At 50.3% G+C, this 17,017-nt stretch overlaps 1 protein-coding gene and 1 non-coding gene across 2 annotated transcripts; both read left to right on the top strand.

The window, feature by feature from the left end:
* Positions 1-404: 404 nt before the first annotated feature.
* Positions 405-2,822, top strand: LOC123360277. Its single transcript, XM_045001197.1, has 2 exons — positions 405-599; positions 1,020-2,822. Exon 2 carries the CDS (start codon positions 1,067-1,069, stop codon positions 2,342-2,344), a length of 1,278 nt encoding a protein of 425 aa, XP_044857132.1. The 5' UTR covers positions 405-599; positions 1,020-1,066; the 3' UTR covers positions 2,345-2,822.
* Positions 2,823-13,065: 10,243 nt separating this feature from the next.
* On the top strand, positions 13,066-13,138 carry TRNAC-ACA. The gene has a single exon. It is a non-coding gene; the product is annotated as a tRNA-Cys (tRNA).
* The last annotated feature ends 3,879 nt before the right edge of the window (positions 13,139-17,017 follow it).

The raw sequence follows: 17,017 nt of genomic DNA, 5'->3' as shown, positions 1-17,017 counted from the left end.
AGACAGCTGCGGTCCTGCTTAAACTAGCAAAAGTAGTGATAAGAGGGGGAGGAAAGGGGGAGAAGTCTTCATGTGCCTGAGCTGACAAGGCCAACAGATAAACATGCGGATGAGAACTTTTCTAACAAGCTATAATGTAATGCCTAATGTAGCTGCAGTTAACAAGGGAGGGGTAGGGGGGAATGAAACAAAGGCTTTTACAAACAGGTTGACATATAAAAAGGGAAAATTGCTTGTTTTTGTTGCGCTGGATTTGAGATACTGTTTCTCCTAGTGCCTGCTTTGAGATCTCAAATAAACTTTGTTTTGCTTCTCCACCTTGGTGTGTTTATTGGAGCGAAGCACACCGGGCAACGAACCACTGTTGCTGTCGCCTCAGGCCTTTGGGCCGGTAACAGTTTTGGCGTCCCTGGGTGGGCTCGAGGCAAAATTTAGCCTTGCCCGGATCCCTCCTGGTGGCCGACGGATTGCGACAACGACCGACGCCCAGCGCGCACCGGTGACTTCATCGGGGGCCTCGGCGGAGACGTGGTTTGGTCGACCCCGGAGGGCACAACGGTGCAACGCACAGATAAGTGGAGAAGCAGCTGCGGGCGACGGTGAGGACCCGGTCCTGTGGATAAGGTGGGAACGGTCCAGTGGTGTGGACTTTTTGCCTGTTAGGACCTGGGGACGCCCAGTGTCTTCATATTCTTAGAGTATGGGACAGGGACAGAGTACAGCCGGCAGAACACAGCGTACACCCGTAGAATGCATTCTAGCCCACTGGGATGTGTTCTCATCAGATTCAATGCTTAGAAGTAAACTAAAAAGGTTCTGTACAGTTGACTGGCCTCAATATCAGCTAGAGGACCAGGAAAGGTGGCCACCAGAAGGATCACTTAATTACAACACGATCCTTCAATTACTTTTGTTTTGTCAGCGAACTGGTAAATGGAATGAACATCTCTATGCATATATGTTTATGATGTTAAGAAATAGGACTGATATTTTATATAAGTGCCATTTGACTCCGACAGACTCGGTAGTAACTGCTGCTAATCCCCAGAACCCTCCCACGGTTGTAATGGCAGAATCGGTGTCCCCTTCGGCTCCAACACCCCCACAGGTTCCAGGGAATGCCCCCTCGGTGGGATTGTATCCGTTGATTACTGAGAATGTGGTAGCCCGTCCTGGAACACAGGAGCGTGCAGCCCAGATTGTGCCAGTGTACTCTCATGTTCCTTTTAATCCTGTACACCTAGCTGCCTTTAAGGCAGAAGCAGGGGAATTCTCAATTAATCCAGGTCGGTTCATTTCAATCTTTGAAGGGTGTCTAGCTAGCCATAAGCCTGACTGGGATGATTGCAACATACTTATGAGAACTTTGTTGTCTGAAGTGGAACGGAGTCAAGTTATAGCTAAAGCTAGAGAGGAGGCACAAAGAAGGTATAATGAGGATAGAGAAGGAAAATCCTTGCCAGAAGCTGCTGTCCCCACAGTGGACCCCGGGTGGAATCCGAATGAGGAGGGGGGTTTGAGGATGCTTAACTCCTATAAGGAATTGCTTATGTATGGCCTCAGGCACTCGGCTGTCCAACATAACAACTGGGCAAAGCCGTATGAGCTAATCCAGGAATCAAAAGAGAGTCCAGTGGCTTTTCTACAGCGCATTCGGGACTCCATCCGGCAAAGTATTAGCGCAGACCCAGACGATCAGACAACTGAGGCAATCATAAAGGGTATCTTTACTAGCCGTGAGGCCCCTGATATTAAAAAGAAATTGCAGAAAAAGGAGGATTTAATGGGAATGTCTATGGCTCAGATTTTGGAGACTGCCAACAGGGCCTATGCCCTTAGAGAGGGAGAGAAGGAAAAAAGGCAAGTGAAGATGATGTTAGCGGCGGTGCAGGCCGGCGGCAGAGGAAAGTCACAGAAAGGTGAAAGGGGCCAGGGAATGAGAGGCCGTGGACGTGGGCACCCCGGTTCCCAGGAAAGGCGTTTGGGTCGCAACCAGTGTGCCATATGCCGGAAGGAGGGACATTGGAAAAATGAGTGCCCTGAAAGGGAAGGTACCCCCATGCATGATGGCAGCAGAGGATCAAGATTAGGGGTGTCAGGGGAGACGGACCATTCTGCCCCCGGAACCCCGAGTAAAAATGCGGGTGGGAAATTCAGAAATAGACTTTTTAGTAGACTCTGGAGCAGCACGAACTGCCGTGAATCAACCCCTTCAGCTGCCAGTAGCAGACTCCCTTACAGTGGTAGGTGCCACAGGGAAAGGAACCAGGTGCCCAGTATATGCCCCAGCGGAATGTGCCTTGGGAAACACAACTGTATCTCACAAGCTGGTTTACCTCCCTGACTGTCCAACACCCCTATTAGGACGGGACCTCCTTTGTCGTTTGGGTGCCACTCTGCATTTCACTCAAGATGATATAACCCTTACCTTACCCCCTGAGAATGCCTGGATAATGGCCCTTGTAATTGAACCCTCAGCCATGCAAGCCCCAGAGTGGAGCCAGTGGGAGGACCAGGTGTATCCCCTTGCCTGGGCATCAGGGGTCCCCGGAAGGGCAACCCATCACACCCCTGTTAAGGTTCAACTCCTCCCAGGAAAAAGCCCAGTGCGGATCAAACAGTATCCAATTAAAAGGGAAGCCAGAGAGGGACTGAAAAAGACTATAGATCGATTCCTAGAGCATGGGGTACTACGAGAATGCCAATCAGCTTGGAACACCCCCATCCTGCCCGTGCAAAAGCCCGATGGGACGTATCGGCTGGTACAGGACTTGAGAGCAGTCAATGAGCGGGTTAAGACTTTGCACCCCCTTGTTCCAAATCCATATACACTGTTAGCTTCTATAGGGGGGCAGTATACCCATTTTTCAGTCCTAGATTTGAAAGATGCTTTCTTCACAATTCCAGTTGATACCCAATCTCAGGAGATTTTCTCCTTCGAGTGGGAAGACACTGGAAGGGTTAAAAAACAGCTCTGCTGGACTGTGTTGGCACAGGGATTTAAAAACTCCCCTACGCTTTTCGGCCAGGCGCTGGCCAAAGACCTGGAGGAGTGGAATACTCCGGACGGGATCCTCCTCCTGCAGTATGTAGACGACCTGTTAATTGCGGCTGTGGGATTAACCCCTTGCCTCCAAGCCACTGTGAGCCTCCTAAACTTTGTTGGGCTCCGAGGATACCGGGTGGCTCGGAACAAGGCTCAAATTGCCCTCTCAGAAGTACAGTACTTAGGGTTTCACATAAGGCAAGGAGAACGGCAGCTCTCTAACGAAAGAAAGGAGGCTATTTGCCAGATTCCTATCCCAAGCAACCGGAAAAGGCTTAGGGCATTTCTGGGCATGGCAGGCTTTTGCAGAATGTGGATCCCAGAGTTTGGACTGTGGGCAAAACCTCTGTATGAATGTGTTAAGGGAGCGGATCATGACCCCTTTCACTGGTCCCCAGAAGCGGACAGGGCATTTAAAATCTTAAAGAGGAAGTTAATGGAGGCTCCAGCCCTGGGTTTACCGGATCTCTCTAAGCCGTTCCAACTGTATGTACATGAGAGAAAAGGGGTAGCCCTGGGAATGCTTACTCAGCTGTTAGGTGCTTGGAAACGTCCTGTAGCCTACTTTTCCAAACAACTGGATCAAGTTGCCAAGGGGTGGCCAGCATGCTTGCGGGAGGTTGCAGCCACGGCCCTGGTGCTTGGGGAAGCTGAAAAATTAACACTGGGAGGAACTGTTCAAGTGTATACTCCCCACATGGTCCAAGCCCTGCTGGACACTAAGGGTGGTCTCTGGCTCACTCAGGCTCGGGTGGCTCGGTACCAGGCAAAATTGTTAGAGAACTCTGAAGTTACCTTGCAAACCTGTCCCACCCTTAATCCAGCTACCCTGCTACCAGAAACAGAAAAGCAGGAACATGACTGTCTGGATGTCATAGATGCCCAATACTCCAGCCGCCCAGATTTAAAAGATCAACCGCTCTCAAATGCAGACTGTGAGTGGTATACTGATGGAAGCAGTGCTGTCATAGATGGGCAAAGGAGGGCGGGCTATGCTGTTGTGACCCTCTACGATACAGTGGAAGCAGAGAGTTTACCTGCTGGAACATCTGCCCAGCTTGCTGAACTAGTGGCCTTAACCCATGCACTTGAACTGGCAAAAGACAAACGGGTTAATATTTTTACTGACTCAAAATATGTTTTGGGGGTATTGCATGCTCACGCTGGTCTATGGAAACAAAGGGGAATGTTAACTGCTCAGGGTTCTCCGGTCAAGCATGGGTCTCAAATTCGCCGGCTTTTAGAAGCAGTGCAGCTCCCCTCAGCAGTAGCAGTGATGCATTGCAAAGCTCACCAGAAGGAGGACCAGGATGTAACCAAGAGCAACGCTAGAGCAGACAGGGAAGCCAAGCGTGCTGCTACCCTGAAATCACCAACAGAGGAGAATGCCCAAATGCATGCCCTCATTCCATCAGTAGGTGAGCTTGCAGCCCCTAAGTACTCCTCTGAGGACAGAAACCTGGCTGACAGGCTTGGTCTCCAGGAAAAAGAGGGATGGTTTTACTCCACAGAGGGAAAAGTCCTCCTGCCCAAGGGCTTAATCCGACCAGTGCTGCAAAAACTGCATCAAACCACCCACGCAGGCAGGGAGGCTCTTACTCAGCTCATGAGCAAGTATTTTCTAACCTCTTGACTTAGACCCCTAGCATCCCAGGTACAGGCTGAATGCCTACTCTGCCAAAAGAATAACCCTCGACCAGGAGTGCCAGTGCTGCCAGCTACCTTGGAACCTACCCCAGGCCCAGGATTGGTGTGGCAAATAGACTTTACTGAGTTTCCTAGAACCCAAGGGTACAGGTATCTCCTCGTCATGGTGGATCGATTCAGTGGATGGCCCGAAGCCTTCCCATGTCGTAACAACACCGCCAAAACAGTGGCTCTTAAGTTTGTCAAGGAGATCATTCCCTGCTTTGGGCTCCCCGAGTGGATGGAATCTGACAATGGGACACACTTTACATCTCAAATTGTTCAAAGGATTTCAGATGTCTTGCAAATCTCCTGGAGTCTCCACACACCGTGGCGAACACAGGCCAGTGGTGTAGTGGAACATACTAATCAGACACTCAAGCGACACCTCTCTAAGATTTGCCAGGAAGCCTCTCTTAAGTGGCCTGATGCTTTGCCCCTTGTGTTACTCCGCATTCGTGCTCTCCCCAAGGGCAGGTTAGGGATTAGTCCCTTCGAGATTATGTTTGGAAGGGCATGGCCTCTGGATGGTACACCGGTTCTGTTAGGGGAGTGGGAGGTAGGCTGTGGGTTTTTGTCTCAGTACATGTGCTCTCTGTCTGCTGTTCTTTCTTCTCTTCACAGGTATACCAAAGATTCACAGCCTCCTCTACTGGATACCCCGGTCCACTCCTTGCAGCCAGGCGATTCTGTACTTGTTCGGACCTGGAAGGATGAGCCTCTCCAAGAGAAGTGGAAGGGACCCTACACCGTCCTGCTTGTTTCCCACATGGTGGCAAAGGTCGAAGGACACAAGAACTGGATTCATCACTCTCGACTGAAAGCAGTGCCTGCTCCTGAACAGTGGACTGTGCAGCCTGCTAAAGAAGCAGCTTCTAGCGATGATTTGGGACTTAAACTGCTATTCAAAAGACAATAAGGGTCGCTGGGAATGCCCTGTGATCTCTCTGAACAGCCACAGCGCACTTCCCACGAGCACCCTGAGCATTGGTTTTATCTATTCACAGAAGGCCGACCTAATTTCTGGTCCTGGTCCTTTTATTTTCTGCTTTGTTTGGTGGCTTTCATTCTTATCCATTGGGCATTTGGGTTGCTGTAATTGCCAGTATGGGTTCAGGTTTAGGGTCTTTTACAACATTCTTTTTTGTCACAGAGGTATTCCTTCTGTTCCCTCCTGTTACACCCACAGCACATGCAGAATGGGGACCTCTCCCTACAGATATGGCTACCAATACATATGAAGCCCTTAAAATTGCTTTTGCCCGTGAGTTTAATCTCTCCAACTGTTGGATATGTGCCCAGATTCCCCATCATTCAGCGGGGCTGCCCTGGTGTGCCATTCCCCAAAATTGGTCTGATATTTGCCAGGAAATATTGATAACTTCTTATAATATATGGCAGCCTTTTATGTCGGGCAGAGTTGGAGGAAAGCTAAGCCATAATTGTTCTCAGGAGCGCTTTTATAGTTTGACCAACATCTCCTGGCAACCCTTTGGCAACCTCTTACAAAAACCTACCCCCATCAGACTCCGGGTTGTACCCCAAGGTCTGCTTTGTTTTAGGGAGCCTTCTTCACCTAATGCCCTTTGGTTTGCAGGTAATAGTTCCTGTCACTATTACTTGTCTCCAACAACTAATGTTACAATCCCCTTTCTCAACAGCACTGGCCAGGATACTGGGGAAGGACTCCAGTACTGGCCCCCTCATATTGCCACCCAGCGCCAGCAGGGGATTAATGGGCTGGTTGCTAATGGATAGGCATTTTTTATATGTGGCCGTAATGCCTACAAGTGGCTCCCACATGGGTGGCATGGAAGTTGCTATAAAGGATTCCTTGCCCCTCCCCTCTGTGTTGTGGCCCATGCTCCCTCAGGTCGCCCCAGGTACTACCAGTCCCTGAGAGCTACCCTTGAACCCATCGGTGAGGGAGACAGGTTTGGAATGATATTCCTCCCTTCTTATGGAGTAGGACGAATGGCCCAACTTTATAAGAGGCTTTCTGTATTCCTTACTCAGTTTGCCAATGACACCCTGGGCATAGACAAAGGCATAAGTTCTGAGTTATACCAACTCCAGTTATTATCCCTGCAAAACCGCCAGGCCCTACATTATATTTTGGCCTCACGGGGCGGGGTCTGTGCCCTTATTGGGGACGAATGTTGTACCTATGTCCCAGAATCTTCACAGGATATTAACAAGCACATCCTGTCAGCTGAACGGGCCTTTAACCTGTGGAAGGCCCAGGAAGCAGAACCTACTATTTTTGATTCCCTCTGGGGTTGGTTACCTGATCTAGGGGGATTAGGGGGAGGTATTGTTCGCCTCCTGCTCACAGGTGTTGTAATCTGTTTTGTTCTCTTTCTTTTGCTCGCTTGCTGTAAAGTACTCATACATAAGCTTTGTACCCCCCATTCCCCAGATGTTCCCTTGTACCCCTTAATTGATGACCCTGATTGTATGGAACTTAATCGCTTTTTGTCTTCGGAGTATGAGAAAACTCTGCCAAAGGTTTGTTGAGTATTCTCAAAGGAGGGAATTGTTGGTGTCACTGGGCGTAGCTACCAGGTAACTCGGGGGGGTGGAGGACCATGAGTGTCGATGAAGCCCCCCTGCTCTGGGTCTAAGTGAGCCACAGTAACTCCATCTTGTGAACTTTAACCAACCTACAGACTAACAGCCTAAAAGCAAAATTTTTAACTGTCAGCTTTCTTAGCTTGCAGCTGTAGGACAGTTTGAAACAGCAAAAGCGGCGGGGAGGCGGGGGAGAGAAATCTGCCTGCGTCGGTGCTGTGAAGGCCATAGATAAACATGCGAGTGAGAACAGTTCTAACAAGCTACAATATCGTGTTTAGTGTTGCAAGGGGGAAGGGAGGAAGGGAAAACAGGGAGAAACAAAAGGCTTATACAAACAGCTTGACATATAAAAAGGGGGACTTGCTTGTATTTGGCGTGCTGGATTTGAGATACTGTTTCTCCTAGTGCCTGCTTTGAGATCTCAAATAAACTTGATTTGCTTCTCCACCCTGGTGTGTTAATTAGTGCGACGCACACCGGGCAACGAACCCCTGCTGCCTCCTTGGGCCCTTTGGGCCGGCAACACCCCCATGACTGTTCCTCTGTGTCCCCCTAGGAGTCATGTCCCACATTTTGGGGACCACTGAACCCTACTCGCTAATCAGGGGCTAGTGATGCCAAAGCCCAGGGAAAGGGAGAACAAGGGCAGCAGCCCTGGCACCAGAACCTTGGCCCCAAACACTCTTCTGCCTGCGGCCCTGCCCTCTTTCATCCCTTGCCACGCCTTCCACCCACGGCCCCATCCACTGGGCACCTCTGTTTCACCCCTTCCCCACTGGCCCCACTCTGCTCACTCATTTACTCCCCCCCCCCTCGCTGCAGCCCTGAGACCAGAGAAGCTCAGTGTCCCTGCTGCAGCCCCTGGGCCAGAGCGGGGGATGGGAGCTCCTCTAGCCCTCGGGCTGACATGGGGGAGACTTTTCCAGGGGCCCCAGATCAGCCGGGGCACTCGGTGATCAAAGGGGCACCCTGCGGCAGTGCGAAGGTGCGCACTGCCAGTGTAGTGTCAGACACGGCTTCCTGGGGGGCTCCCACATTTCGCCCTGCTTGGACCCGGTGGAGGAACATTGTGGGGGGAGGGGCAAGTGTTGACACAAAGATGCAGCTCACCCGCCCCCAGCCTCCCTCCGAGACCCCAGAGAGGGTTGGGGGGAGCGAGGAGCAACACTAAGTGCCCCATGCGTCCTGGTCACTGTCCCCACCTGGGCTGGGCTGTGAGGGGAGCATCAGAAGCTGCTGCTCTCGGCCCTCCCCTGATGCAGCCCGGCTGAGGAAAGTGACCTGGATGCAGGGAGCTCGGATGTGCTGGAGATATGTTGGGGAAAGGGACTGTCTGAATTCCCAAGGCAGGAAACGAACAATCTACAGCGACGTCATTAGCCACAGACACACTCTAGCCAGGCTCCAGCCAGTAGGGAAATGGGCAGGAATTCTTGCTGCTCAGCCATGGCCACACGTACAGAGCTGTACAGCAGTGAGTGTGCTGGGGAAGCTGGTCTGAGCAAACCATTGGAAATGACCCTTCAGTGAGAACAGAACCAGAGTGTAGAAAGGCCCCGGTGTTAAGTGGCTATGATGGACAGAGGCCCTATGTTAAGTGATTGTGGCTAAGGGCTTAGCGAGCTGGGGTATGACACCATAGATGTCTTTCTGTGGAGGTTTGAGTCTTGCCAGCTAGGGAAGGCTGGTGTGTGGTGTTTCTATGGCTGTACTTTCAGTGATGCAGGTTTCTCTCTCCTATTGGGCATCCTACTAGATTGCCAGCTGCCTTTCAACAGCAGGGTAGAGACAGTGTGTGTGTGTGCTGGGGAAGAGTGAGTGTGTTGAGGTAGGTAGGAGCGGATCATTATTATCCCTACTTGAAAGAGGGAGAAGCTAAGGCTGAGAAAGGAGAATTGACTTGTCTTAGGTCACACAGCCAGCCAGTGGCAGGGTTGGGAATAGGACCCAAGAGCCCTGATTTTCAAACTAACCATCAGATCTTGAATTTCAGACACTGAATGACCTGAATAAAGTGCTCTCAGATGAGCTCCACACCAACAACAGTGCACAGTAATTATTCAGCAAGTATTTGAGGAGAACTGCAATGTTAGAGAGAATCATGAACTGCTCAGAGACCATTAATGCAGAGAAGCAGCAAAATTCAAACATAGAACTGGTTATGACTTATTTCCTTGGTCTTAAAAGAGAACAACAAGGACCTGAGTCTCCTCCCTGTCAATAACCCCCTGCTCAGCCAATCAGGGTAGAGACTGAGGACGGGAGGCTGAAGGTTCTCACCAGAGAGCCCAAAGGATGGCCCAGGTCACCGGTGGGGATCACTGCCCGAGCACTATTTCAGCCCCACATTTTTGGGTGGACCTCCCACAGTGGGAGCTGCAGAGCACTCCCACGCAACACACACACACACACACCCCTCTCTCCTAGTGTTGGGAGAGGAACAGGTGAAAGGACAAAAGAAGCAAGAGACAAAGAGAAAGGAGGGAGGGATGGATGGAGGAAAAGGTGAAACTAAAAGGACAAACCCTAATGTCCCCAGTGATTCTAAGGGACAAAATCCCAGGTGCGGAATAAAATTTTGCCTCCTTAAGCTTGTGTTTTCCATGCCTAGAATTCAACTCCCACGAGATGGATCAGGCTGAACAGGTTTCAGACCTCGAGGAGGCTCTTACCTTCTAAACAGGGACGGCTGTTTTCTAGCAAAATCAGGAAAAGGGAAGGAAAAAACTCGAAAGAGGTTCCTCCTGGCGCTCACGTCCGTGAACCCGAATACACTCTCAGTCCTCAAAGAGAGACCTGGAGAAGGAGACTTGCTGAAGCAAAGCCACAGGGGTCTCTGAGGTTTCCCTGGCCCCTCGCCCCTGTCCTGCCTGGCTGATGTCAGCATCTCTCTGTGAGGTCACCACCTCCCCACCACCTTTGACCAATAGACTGAGGTCCTGCAAAAGGCCTTTGTGATGTCACTTCCACACCCCTCCCTTGCTGTGCCAATGTCCTGCCCCTGCCCAGGCACGTTGGAGGTTTGAGCTACTCCCTGTGGATCACCCCACTCAAGGAGCGTTCGTTCTAGGAAGCAAGCCGGTAGTTTTGGATCATCTGCACATTTTGTCAGCTCACTGTTTAGCAGATCATTTATGAATATGTTTACTAGTCATAGTCCCAGTCCAGACACCACTAGTTACCTGTTTCCATCCTGAAAACTGACCATTTATTCCTACCCTTTGTTTCCTATCTTTTAAGCAGTTATTGATCCACGTGAGGACCTTCCGGAGGTGAAAGTAAGCCGGTATGTTCCGGTATGGGGTACCGGCAAGAGCCGATACGCTGTGCCAGCCCGGCCCGGCTTCCCCAGGCTGGTGATTTAAAGGGTCCAGGGCTCCCTGCAGCGGCCGGAGCCCCGGGCCCTTTAAATCACCTCCCGAGCCCCCCTGCCGGAGCCCCAGGGAGCAAATCACTGCCGTGGATGCTGCTCTCTCCCGCTCTGCCAACACAGAGCAGGGGTGGCAGAAGCTTCCTTACAGTGCGGGGGGGGGGGCACCGTTGTCTGAACTGTGGCACCCCCATGACACCCCTTCCCTAAGGACCCCCACTCACACCACCTCTCCCCCTGAGGCCACACCCACAGAACGCCTCTTCCCCAAGACTGCACCCTCCCCCCCGCATCATGTGTCCTAACAGCCAGTAAAGAGTGGTGGGGCCATGGCCCTCTAAACCCCCTGTTCCAGCACCCCTGACACAGAGCTCAGCAGGCAGCAGTGTGTGTGTGTGACAGAGAGTGCTGTGCTGAGCTGAGCCAGGGAGAGAAGGGGGGCTGATGTCGGGGCTGTCCCCTGCCTCTGGACTGGTCGCTTACAGCAGCTGTCTGAACTTAGAGACAGTGTGCGACACACTCACTCTTCCGCAACGCACACACTGTCTCTCCACCCCCCACACACATGCTCTCTACCCCACCACGCACATTGCAGTTGAAAAGCAGCTGGCAATCTAGTAGGATGCCCATGGACCAATGGGATAGAAACCTGCATCATGTGATGCTGTACCAGCCCGTGAGGCATTGCAAACCCTTCCCAAAGCACCCTGCAGCCAGCTGCACAGTGGGATCGCTACCCACAGTGCACTGCTCTCTGTGGCAAGACAAGAGATGCAAGAATGGATGTGCTCTGGTGACACAGGGGCATAGGGTGGACGTTCAACAGCTGTTCAATTAAAACACTGTAACTAAAGCCACGTTACTCTTTCCTGTAGACATAGCTTGAGAGTGAGACAAGACCCAGCTCCACTGAAAGTGGAGAACCAAGGCTTCCTCTGTAGTTGGCAGGATTCAAATCTGTGCAGGGAGACCCCAATGGATTTCTAGCCCATCACCTTAACCACTCGGCCACAACTACTTGCTGGGTATGTGGCTCTCACTACACTCTAGTTCTGTTCTCACTGAGTGATCAATTCCAGTTGTTTCCTCAGACCAGCTTCCACAACACAGTCACTGCTGTGCCGTTGTGTAAGTGTGTCCGTGGCTGAACTGCAAAAATTCCTGCTTCTTTCCCTTCTGGCTGAAGCATGACGAGAGTGTGTTTGTGGTTAATGACATTGCTGTAGCTTGTTGTCCATTTCCTGCCTTGATCATTCAGACAGTCCCTTTCCCGTCATATCCCCAGTACATCAGTGATTGCGATAGCAGGGGGCAGGTTTTCTCTGGGGCACTGAGCTTTGCCAGGGGGTTGGTGGCTCCTTTCTTTCCTCACCCTGGAGTAAACTCAGCTTTTTATTCCATCCTTGATGTTTCAAGGAATAACAACAGATGACCAAAGAAAGAGGTGGACAGGGTGAATCTCAGGGGAGGGGGCAGAGAGGGGGGGCAGCAGGCAGACCTTGGGGTAGGGGGTGGAGAGGCGCAAGGAGGCCCTGGGGGAGGAGAGGAGCCAGCGACCAGCAGGCCTCAGCCAAAGAGCAAGGGTGGGAAGTGGCCAAACGGGAGTGAGGGCGGAGCACAGGTGGGGCCTCGGAGGGAGGAGAACGAGGGAAGGGAGTGGAGGGGGGGGCAGCACCACGGTCTGGGCAGGGCCGCCCACAGGATTCAGGGGGCCTGGGGCAAAACAATTTCAGGGGCCCCTTCCATAAAAAAAAGTTGCAATACTATAGAATCCTGTATTCTCCTGGGGGCCCTGCAGGGCCTGGGGCAAATTGCCCCACCTGCCCCCCTCTGGGCGGCCCTGCCCTCAGCCTCTCCTCGTAAGTCCGCTGCCCTCTAATCGTGTTTGTTGCCCTTCCCTAGACTCTCTCCAATTTGTTTCTGCAGTGGGGAGGGGGACTGGACACAATGCTCCAGATGTGGCCTCACCAGTGCTGACTAGAGGGGAATAATCACTTCCCTCCATCTGCTGGCAACGCTCCTACTAATCCAGCCCAATATGACCAGTTACCCATATTGAATGCAGACACAGCAATATTTGATACATTGGTTCCTGTCCATTCAGGAGGTTATTTCCCACCTATTCATAAATAATGAAGCTGCTCTAAGCGGAGGGGAGAGAGCTGTCCTGTCCGTGTAGTTAACCCATCTCCCCGAGAGGTGGTAGCTATGTCAGTGGGGGGAAGCTATGTTGGTGGGTGTGCAAGCTGTGGTGTCTACATGTGTATATAAAGTTTAATCAAACCCCATTTTTAAAACCCCTGTGGCCTGGGAATAGAAAAGGAGCTCTCTGAGGCAGAGCCCGTCCTTCAAAATCCTTAAGATCACTGACTTGCCAATGCAAATGTCATGGGGGTATAGCTCAGTGGTAGAGTGTTTGACTACAAATCAAATGGTCCTTAGTTCAAATCTAAGTGCCCCAATTTCTTCAATAAAAATAATTCTATTCCCAGTATGCTCAGAAGCTCCACTAAATAGGGATCCCTGAAATGAATGGACACACTCAATGTTTGCCTGTGCAAATGCATAAAAACCTAGCAAACATGTCCCCAGCTGAAATCAGTTCCAATCCTAAGTGTCTTGGTTTGTTTTCATCAACGAAACAAAGGCACATGAAGACACATTTGCAGGTCCTTGGCCTCTGTGGGCTACAATGTGCAGAAGAACAAGAACCACATCCACGTGGGAGGCATGGACTAGTCTGTATTACATTTGGTAAGTAAGTTGCCATTGGGACTGAAAACTCTACTGGGGGTGGACAGGAGCCTGTTACAAAACTAAAATAACCAAGATTTACAAACTCCCTGTTACACATTCAAACCTCTCTTTGTGCACACGACATCAACTGGGGCTCTAATAAATGGCAGCCTTCCTTTAACACAGATTGTTGTTCCTTGTGACTTTCAGATACATTTGAATGGCAGCTGTTTAGAGGTCATGTGCTGCTAGTTCATGAGCAGCAGCAGAGTCTCTGTACGTTTACCAACCGTAGAGCTGGGTGTGTCTGCATCCAAGTAACTGCAGAGTCAGTGTAGTACCAGACAGTTAATTGCACAGTCTCACTTTCTGGTCTCATTGATCATTTGGGTAGAAACAGCAATGGTTTGGTGGGTTTTTTTTTCTCCTTCCTTTTCTCCTAAGGAATGTGTGATCTTGAGCATGTTAGTTTAAGTTCCCTGTGGGTCAGGAAAATTCCATCTCCTTGAAATAGCTGGGGAAGTGACCTGTTTGTATAACCTAGAATAAAGGAGCTTTTGTAAAGCAGTTTCATCTTTAAATATGCTGGGATAAAAATAGTAAATAGTAAATTCCACAGCCAGACACCAGGCCAGGATCAATTGATGGGGCCAGGGTCAATTAATTACAGAAGAAACAAACTCTTGGGAAGTAGCTGTAATTTGTCCCCAAACCTTTCCTTGTTCTCATATGCTATCAGGGATTCTCTTCTAGAGGGCAGAGCTAAGGTTATCTGGGCATGTACCCTCACTCTGTATTCCCTGTTTCTCCAGAGTTTGAGTTTTATTGAACTCGATGTTCTGGAAGGTAAGAGATAGTCACAGTCAAAGTTAACTCTGTGCTAACAAAGGTTTTGTTGGAGGCAAATAATGAGACTAATACCTCACTGCGGTAATTCCACTGACTTCAGTGTACTCTTTCCCCATTTCTAGTTCCAAAAAAATAAGCAAATTAAAACAACTTTGAGACCTAAAATGCTGTGAGAAAATGGAAATTTTAGTAGCTCAAATAATTGAGTTTCTTCTGTGTCTTGTGCGTGTGTAAATGGCATGTTAATTTATAAGCACATCTTTCTTAACTTCTTTAAATATTCTGTAGTACATTGACTAGATCATGTGGGTTCTTCAATGCAGTGAGGTTTTCATTCATTGCCTAATACATATTTTTCATATTATGTAAAAGAACACAACTCATTGAACACAAAATTATGTATTTCATGCTGTGAACTGTGTCGGTAGCTCAAATTAATAGGTTTATTTTCTCTCTCTCTTTCTCTCTCTGTGAGGCACAACAAAATAATTTAGTGATGCTGAAAATGTTCCCTTCTCCTCCAGAACTGCCTTGGAATCACCTTCCCTTTGTAAATTAATTTGCCCCTGTGTCTCTACAAGGAAAATATAGTTTCTATGAAAAAAACACAATTTTTTAATTAAAGGGACTGAGACAGAATAGGTTACTCACACATAGGTTGGAGGTTTGTTATAGAAGTGGTTGGGTGAGATTCTGTGGCCTGCGTTGTGCAGGAGGTCAGACTAGATGATCATAATGGTCCCTTCTGACCTTAAAGTCTATGAGTCTATGAGAATAGCCACATGATGGTGACACATCAGGAATGCAAAGCAACAGGTTCCTGGTTTGCACATTGATGGTGACAAGGGATTAAACTTGACTCCCTTCTTTCCACAGACACATTTGTTTTATTCTCTGAGGTCAAACATAAGTTTAAATGTTGTACTTAGTCCTCTGCCTTGTAGCTTCAACAGCCGCAGATGCAAGATGAGTTACTGCAGCCTAGACCTTGTGTCCATGTTTAGGTGGTTTTCACCTTAACGTTCAAGCAGCTCCCAGTAATGTCCGGAGCTCCCCAAGTGCCACTGACAGCTGAGCTCTTCCTGCCCACTGAGTCCAGCCCAGACAGTGGGTGGGGGGTGACTTTGTACGCAAATAACTGACAGTGCCAAGCAAGGAGCAAAGAAATGTTTGCTTCGGTCACTAGGTCTGTGTTTCTATTGCTCGTTTGCTCTCTCCCCTTCCCTGATAAGGAGCAACGGTAAGAGAAGAAGAGGTTAAAACATGTGCTAGGTGGTGGCTGGGTTTGGATGACAAATTTAAAACCATCACAGCGGCCTCTAGTGTGACACTGACGCCATCAGATTCTCACCTTTCACTCACACTTCATTAATAACAGTTTCCCTGAACTACTTTGCTGTGATTATTTCAATAGCTCCTACACCGATACCTGCTGCCCCTTCTGGCTGGTTAATTGCACTATTTGGAACCTGCTCCTAAAATTACACCCTTCCTGGGAGCAAGATTCAGAACTGCCCAAGGAAACCCCATTGGGTTTCAAGTGCAGCCCAGGCAGGGTGGCAAGGGGACAGCCCAGGGGTCTCAGAGCTTCTTCCTCCTCCTCACAGAGAGAAGGTTAAGGGGGGCCACTAGTTATGACTCCCGGGTTTTAGTCCTGGCTGTGGGAGGAAAGGGGTGTTTAGTGGATTAGAGTTGGGGGCTTAGGAATCAAAGAGGAAACATCTCCCTTTTCAGCTTCAATGCACATTGAACAAGAACATGACTTCTCATCTCTTCGGTTTCAGAGGAGCAGCCGTGTTAGTCTGTATCCTCAAAAAGAACAGGAGTACGTGTGGCACCTTAGAGACTAGCACGTTTCTTAGGTTCTGTTGCCATCATGTGGCCATTTCATTTCACTTCTTATTGTTAAAAGGTCTGGGTACTTCAATGAGGCTAATCATCTAGTGGAACAAGCTCCGCAAGGGACGTGGTTAATTCCCCATCACTGCTCTGTGTAAATCAAGACCGCAGCTCTTGCTGCGAGACACATGGTGTGTGGGTGTCCCTGTTCCCCTTCAGAACCTCTGGTACATGGTGCTTCCCTGCTCCCAGTTCAAAATCCCCATCATGTGGGTGATCCCATCCAGGATCTCCGGTGGGTGTCTCTGTCCCCCACCCCATGAACTAGCTCCAGTGTGTGGTTTCCCCTGCCTGCCCCCATCTGGGATCTGTGGGTGTCTCTGTTCCCCTTTTCAAGATCCGTGTGGCAAGGGGGCATCCCTCCCCCCAAGTCAGAATCCCCAGCGTGTCGGTGCTCCCATCCTCCCATCCAGGCTCTGCGGGGGGTGTCTGTATAAAAAGAGACTGTGTCTCACTGTCTTGCCCAGGCTACACTGCAGGGGCTATTCACAGGCGCGATCCCACTACTGATCAGCACGGGAGTTTTGACCTGCTCCGTTTCCGACCTGGGCCGGTTCACCCCTCCTTAGGCAACCTGGGGACCCCAAGCTTCCCCAGGATCACCATATTGATGCCAAACTTAGTGCGGACACCTGATCGGCACAGCCCCCGGCAGCGCAGAACTCCTGAGCTCAAGCGACCCGCCGGCCTCAGCCTCCCCAGGAGCTGGGATCACAGGCACCAGCCACGGGGCCCGGCTGGTTACAGGGTCTCCCGCTTCCAACTTCAGGCTCAGCCTGGGAGCTCTGCGCTCTGAGCGGGTGGAAGTGGAGCCTGGAACTGAGCTGATGCGCTGAGGGTTATTTGCACTGCGCGCT

The sequence above is a fragment of the Mauremys mutica genome, unplaced genomic scaffold (genome assembly GCF_020497125.1).
Source record: "Mauremys mutica isolate MM-2020 ecotype Southern unplaced genomic scaffold, ASM2049712v1 Super-Scaffold_100246, whole genome shotgun sequence".
Classification (NCBI taxonomy): Eukaryota; Metazoa; Chordata; order Testudines; family Geoemydidae; genus Mauremys; species Mauremys mutica.
This window is presented reverse-complemented; position numbering and strand designations above follow the sequence as displayed.

What these genes read in the sequence shown, in the direction of transcription:
- LOC123360277 (XM_045001197.1), top strand. Translation starts at nt 1,067, where the DNA reads ATGGCAGAATCGGTGTCCCCTTCGGCTCCAACACCCCCACAGGTTCCA.